The 7,105-nt window shown below is 48.6% G+C and overlaps 1 protein-coding gene across 1 annotated transcript; it reads right to left on the bottom strand.

The window, feature by feature from the left end:
* Positions 1 to 5,462: 5,462 nt before the first annotated feature.
* Positions 5,463 to 6,584, bottom strand: LOC117904054. The gene has a single exon (XM_034816581.1). The coding sequence runs from the start codon at positions 6,582 to 6,584 to the stop codon at positions 5,463 to 5,465; it is 1,122 nt and encodes a 373-aa protein (XP_034672472.1).
* Positions 6,585 to 7,105: the final 521 nt, after the last annotated feature.

Here is a 7,105-nt window from a genome sequence, read left to right as displayed (position 1 = left end):
GAGCTTCGAAACGATATATAGTATGTATATAATGGACTCCAGAAAGTGCTCCAAATTTGTCCTCAAAGTCAGAGTATATAATGTCATCAGATTTTTGAGTTCTAATTTCCATGCAGCTCAATCTTGCTTTATGCCTCATTTCCCATGCTTTCTTGCCTTCTTTCTTACTCCATAATGCTCATTTATCATCCTCCAACCTCATGATATCATTGTTTTGCCTTTCCTTACGTTCAATGAGTCTTGACTCACTTATTTCCTCATTTAGCCCTTCTTGATCTTTCAAAATCTAAAGTCATTCAATTTGCACAATTTTCGATCGTTTGAACAGGCTTTTTGATATTACGGTGGGCGAGCAGAGTTGTGAAATGTTTCTGTCCACACGGAATCTCCGCTCGGTCACCCAGGAGCCCCAACCGTACGTGCTGAACATTCTCCCGAGGCGGTTGTCCAAAGAGGTGGTGGTTGGGGAGCATTTTGTTCTTAAAGACCTTCCATTCTACGCGGCGGCGTGGAAGGCAGATGCCTGGTCACGCAAAGCCCATCTTAACAAGCGGGAGAAGAAAATGCAAGAAGGTCTTTTGCGGAAGGCTCCTGGTGACAAACGGCCCGCGTCCTCTCCACCTGCTGGTGCTCCAGCGAAAAAGAAGAGGAAGTTGGTTTTGAATAAAGGAAAAGAAATAAAAGTCTCAACTCCCCCGAAGGAGTTTGTACCACCCCCTTCAACTTTTGTAAAGGAAATAACAATAAGAGAGCCGAATCACCCCGTCTTGCCTTCTATTTCAAGCGGCTTCGGTCGTCTTGCGGGCCTAAACCATTCGGGGCCTTCATTAGCAATGGCTGGTCGGTTGGCCCTTCTGGATGAGGAAGCGACTTCAGTAAATCAGTCCAACTCTCCTCATCCGGATGCGAATACAACCAGGGCCTCTTGTGTTGGAACACTGCCTCTTTCAGCACCCCCAACGAAAGAAATGGGGGCAGAAAGTCAGGGTTTGCCTCCTTGCAAGCCAAGCCCCCTTGCCCCTGTACCGGTGAAGGGGCCAACTACAAGAAGGTCGTGTCCGGCGCGTGACTTGAAGTCTGGCCTCATTGGGCGGCTCCAGAAGTGTTTTCTCGAAACCATCGAAGTCAGCTGCTCATCCGTCCAGGAGGATCACCCGGAGGGCAGTGAGACGGAGATGGAAGAAGAGAACCCAGACACCCCGGTGCTGGTCCCGGATGGGGTTTCACCCGAAGAGACCCAGCCTGCGAGAATGATGGGGCCCTGAATCCGGAGGAGGAGTCACACCCTAATGTCTCGTCAGGGGGGAGTCCTGTTGATGATGCAGCTTGCATCCCCGCTAGCCCTTTCAGCTATGCGGAGTTGGAAGAGAGGCTGAAACAGATTCCATCCGGCTCAGATGTTGCTATGCCTTCAGCAAAAATGTTCGAAGCAGTGGAAATGGTATAGCTTACTTGTTGATTTTTCTCACCATACTGATGTGTTTGTCGCATGGTTTGTAACTTTGCTCTTCTTGTTTGTGTGTTTTTCTACAGCTGGTGAGTGACATTCGCGGCATGACTCAACAACGTGATCTTTTTTCTGACTTGCTGCGAATTGCTGATTATACGAAGGCCTTCGTCTCTCAGCGAAAACAATGAAGAGAAGTTGCGCTTGAGACTGGAGCAGGCCGAAGCCAGTTTATCCGCTGCTCGAGAGGACAACGAGGCTCTCCGGGCAAAGCTTGCTAAGGCAAAGATTCGGGAGGAATCTACGGACACCCGTCTGTACGAGGCGGAAGAGGAGATGGCTCGACTAAGGGGGAAGGTAAGACAACTCCGGACAGAGGTGTCTATTGAAAAGAAGCAGAGAGAAGATTTGCAGTTGCGTTTATCAGCGCAAAAAGAAGAGCTAGAGGGTGAGTTTGCTGCGGAAAGGGAGGAACTCGAAGCGGACTACCAGAAGCAAGTAGACGAAATGTACTTCTTCGGCTACTGTTGCTGTATGAAAAAACATGGCATTAAACGGGACGTCCTTTCGATTCCTCCGAGCGAGGAGGACAAGTCGCGCGACAAGCCCACCAAATGAGAGCTTTTCTTTTGTAATTTTACTGTGATTTCTCTTTGTACTTTGTAGTCCGGAGACCTCTTTGTATGTAATTTTTCACAAGTATCAATAAAATATACTTATTCAAATTGCGTTTCTATCTTTTGTCTCTTTTTTCATTGGTAATACTGCTTTAGATTAGATACATTCCATGGTCGTTGCAATGGGGTTCCGTCTAGCTTTTGTAGATGATAAGCTCCACTTTCACTTGCCTTAGATACTATATAGGGGCCTTCACAGTTGGCTTGGAACTTTCCTACCCCTATATCAGCAGTATTTTCGAAAACTTTTCTAAATACCAGCGTACCATTTTTAAAGCTTCTGGGCCTTACTTTGCGATTGTAATGAGCTGATGCCCTTTGCTGATAGTCTGTCATCCGGATGGATGCAGTTTCTCTTACTTCGTCTGCCTAGTCCAAGTTTCTTCCTAACTCTACATTTGCATCATCCTACCTTCATGCCTCGGTTCGGATAGTGGGTAGTCCTATTTCGGTATGAATGATTGCGTCCATACCGTATGCGAGGGCGAAGGGAGTGTTTCCTGTCGGACGTCCGGGTGTGGTTCGATAAACCCATAGGACGCCGGGTAGCTCCTCCACCCACTTTCCTTTGGCTTGCTTGAGCCTCTTTTTTAAGGTAGTTATCAGTGTCTTGTTTATGGCCTCCACTTAGTCATTGCTTTGAGGATAACGTGGTATGGAGTATGAGTTCCGGATGTTTAGTTCCGAACAGAAATTCCAGAAAACTTTACTATCAAACTGTGGACCGTTGTCGGCTATGATGGTTTGGGGAATTCCAAAGCAGCAAATGATGTTCTTCCATACGAACTTGGTGACATCTTTGTCTTTGATGCTAGCAAATGCTTCGGCTTCCACCCATTTACTGAAGTAATCTGTGGCGACGAGCAGGAATTTCTTTTGGGCAGCTGCGGTTGGGAGGGGTCCTACTATGTCCATGCCCCACTGCGCGAAGGGCCAAGGGCCTTAAATTGGTTTCAATGTTTCTGACGACACATGTGGTATGGGAGCATGTCTTTGACATTTGTCACATTTTTTGACATAGGCTGCCGCATCCTTCTTCATTGTGGGCCAGTAATATCCTTGCGAATGGGCCCTGTGCGCCAGGGACCGACCGCTAGAATGATTTCCACATACCCCCTCATGCAACTCAGCCAATACATACAACACCTCTGAGTGGTTTAGGCATCTGAGGTAGGGACCTGTAAAGGATCGCTTGTATAGGTGCCCCCCAATCAGGGTGAAGCGGGCGGCTTGCACCCGGATCTTGTGTGCTTGCTTGGGTTCTTCGGGCAGGGTGTCTGTCCGGAGATATTCTATGATGACTTCCATCCAGCCTTTGTCGTCTGTTTCGTTTGCCTCAATGGCGTTGCAAGTGGAGGCTTCCGCGACGGAAGGTTTAGCTTGCACATATACCGGCAATAATATGGCTTCTTTGATGGGAAGGGAAGCAGTTATACCTGCCAAGGCGTCGGCACATGAGTTTTAAGTCCGCATGATTTTTTCAATCGTCCATTCGGTGAATCGCTGCAAGGTGTCTCTTACTTTGGTTAAATATCGCGCCATGCGCTCATCCTTGGCTTCGTATTCCTTCTGGACGTGTCTTACCACGAGTTGAGAATCACTATAGACTCGGAGCTTGGAGACGGATAGAGCCAGGGCGAGGTCCAATCCGGATAGGATGGCCTCATATTCTACTTCATTGTTAAAGGCGGGGAACCCTAGCCGGATGGCTTGCTCTAGGTGTTCCCCTATTGAGGATTGTAGCAGGAGCCCTACCCCGGATCCTGACGATCGGGAGGCTCCATCGACTCGCAAAGTCCACCATTCTTCTTCGCTTGGTTCCTTGTGCTGGATAAGCTTTCGGGAGTATTCCAGCACGAAGTCAGCCATCACTTGGCCTTTCATGGGCAACTTGGGTTGGAACTCAATTCCATATTTGCTCAATTCTATGGCCCATTGAAGCATTCTTCCGGTTAAGTCTGGCTTGTGCAGGATGTTACGAAGGGGTTGGTTAGTTAGCACCACCACCGGATGGGCTTGGAAGTAGGAACGGAGTTTCTAGGCGGCACTTCGAAGAGCCAAGGTTGTTAGCTCCATCTTTGAATACCTTGTTTCTACGTCTGCTAACGCTCTCCTGACATGGTAAATAGGTTTCTGCTCCTTGGGTGAGGGGCAGCGAAACAGAGCAGTGCTAATCGCCTAGTGTGACACAACCAAATACATATACAATTTTTCTCTGGGGAGGGGACTGCTTAGAATGGGTGGTTGCATGAGGCAACGCTTAATTTTTTCGAAAGCGTTTTGACAGCTGTCCGTCCATCCACTTGCTCCAGCTTTGCGAATTGCCAAGAAGAAGGGTCGCAGTTCATCAGTGAAGCGAACTATAAAACGCCCTAACGCGACAAACTTGCCCGTGAGGCGCTGCAATTCCTTTTTGCTTCTAGGGGGTGGTGTTTTCATGACTGCCTTTACCTGATCCAGGCTAACTTCTATCCCCCTTTGGCTGACCATAAATCCAAGAATTTGCCAGCACTTACGCCGAAGGCGCATTTAGAAGGATTTAGCTTCATGTCATACTCCCTTAAGAGTTGGAAGACCTCTTGTAAGTGGATGGTATGTTCCTCTCGGGTTTTGCTTTTGACCACGATGTCATCAATATACACCTCCACTGTGCGGCCAACCAGAGGTTTGAAGATCTTCGTCATCAATCTCTGATAAGTGGCACCAGCGTTTTTGAGTCATAATGGCATGATTTTGTAGCAATAAAGGTCGTGTGGCGTTATGAATGCTGTTTTTTCTTCGTCAGCTGGGGATATGGGGATTTGGTGGTATCCGGAGAAGGCGTCCAAGAAAGAGAGCATCCCTTGCCCAGCAGTGGAGTCCACAATTTGATCTATCCACGGCAAAAGGAAGCTGTCTTTTGGGCATGCATTATTGAGGTTGGTGTAGTCGACGCACACCCGCCATTTGCCTTCTTTTTTGGGCACTACCACAACATTTGCTAATCAGTCCGGGTAATCTACTTCTCTGATGAACCTGGCTTTTAGTAATTTGTCAATCTCATTCTGGATAATCGCTTGTCTGTCCGAGTGGCAACGTCTAACCTTCTGCCGGATGGGTCTGGCTGTTGGCAAGACGTTAAGCTTATGAGAGGTGATAGAGGGATGAATTCCCTTCATATCAGAATGCGCCCATGCAAAGACATCATGATTTTGTCGGAGGGCGTTTTGAATGTTCCGGGTCTCTTCGGGCGTCAAGAGGGAACTGATGTGTATAAGATGAGTACCTTCTTCCGAAATTTGGACTGTTTGTAAGGGATCCGCCACCGGGGGATCTTTGTCCGTCGGACACAGTGATTGCTATTGGTCAGGTGCATGAGTGGGCTCAGGGAGGGGTTCATTCTCCTGACTAGTCCCTGCTTCTCGTGCTATCTGGTAGCATTGGCGAGCGGCTAACTGGCTGATGTATAGGTCGATTTGTCCATCCTTGGTAAGGAAGCTTACCCTTTGATGATAGGTAAGGGGATGGCTTTCATGTAGTGCAGCCATGTGCGCCCCAAGATGACGTTGAAGGGTGGTAAATCTTGTACCACCGAAAATTGTACATTGAGAGTGACTGGGCCACTTGGACCGTAGTATAATATCTCCCAAGGAAGTAGTTGATGCCCCGTTGAATCCGGACAAAATTCGTCCAGGATTTTCGAGGCCTATGAGATTGTGTCCCATGTGGCTAATGACCGATGCTTGTACAAGATCGGTCGAGCTGCCCGGGTCAACCAGGATGCGTCTTACGTCAAAATTTCCCATCTCTAAGGACAGGATGAGGGCGTCGCGGTGCGGCTGCAATATCCGGGTGGGGTCCACTGGTGGGAAAATGATTGTCCCATCTATAGGGCGAGGGCCCCTCCCAGTTATCCCAGGCCGGATGGAATTGGTACGCTCACGCACTAATGCTTCCCGTAACAATCTCTGTCTCTTTCGCTTGGAGTCATGCTCCTCATCCGATGGACCTCCATTAATATAGTTTATAATGGCCTTGGGGGCGGCCGAAGCCGTGGGGGCTCCAAAGTTGTGATTTCGGGAAGCATCTCTTCCTCCGGCATCTGAGCGGAGGTACTGCTTCAAATGTCCCGCCTTTGTGAGCCTTTCGACCAAATAATGGAGGCACCTGCATTCCTCCGTTGTGTGACCATGCTCCTTATGGAAGGCGCATTTCTTACTATGATCACGTTTGGATGGGTCCATTCCAAGGGGTCTAGGCAACCTGAAGTCGGACATGCCTTGGATTACAGGGATGAGCTTCTCATAGGATATGGAAAGAGGTGTGAGGAGTGGCATTTCCGAGCGACTTGGCCCTTCCTGCCTTCGATCGGACGACCTTGGCCGATCCGGAAGTTTGGCACTTCTTTGGGCACCCCCTCTGGATGCCTGTTCGGCAACCAAGACTTGCTGGGTGGCTGCTCGTACGTCATCTTCGAGCATTGAGTATTTGCTCGCTCATTGGAACAAGTCGTCCATCGTCGTAGGAGGCTTTTTAGCGAGTGATTCGAAAAATGGAGTGTCTGGACAAATGCTTCGCTTGAAGATCTATAGGACAACGTCCATGCTGTAAGCCTCTGCCTGTAGTACGGCCTGACCGAACCGTTTCACGAACTCCTTTAAGGATTCGTTATCTTGCATTTTTATGTTTTGCAAAGTGCTGATATTCTGCTTATGTCGAGCGGAGCATAAATATTGTCCCACGAAGGCTTCCGATAGGTCTTTGAAATTATCAACAGAGTTGGGAGGTAGACGATGAAACCATGAGAGAGCCTGCCTTTGTAGGCTGGCGGGGAATACTTTGCATAGGAGCGGATCGTTGCCTATATCGAGAGTCATGAGCTGTCGATAATGCATGATATGGTCGAAGGGGTCGCTGGACCCATCGTATGTGGAGAATTTTGGTACGAGGAATCCCCTTGGAGGCTCGTAATGAATGATATGAGAGCAGAAAGGCGTGGAGA

The sequence above is a fragment of the Vitis riparia genome, chromosome 17, assembly GCF_004353265.1.
Source record: "Vitis riparia cultivar Riparia Gloire de Montpellier isolate 1030 chromosome 17, EGFV_Vit.rip_1.0, whole genome shotgun sequence".
Lineage (NCBI taxonomy): Eukaryota > Viridiplantae > Streptophyta > Magnoliopsida > Vitales > Vitaceae > Vitis > Vitis riparia.
This window is presented reverse-complemented; position numbering and strand designations above follow the sequence as displayed.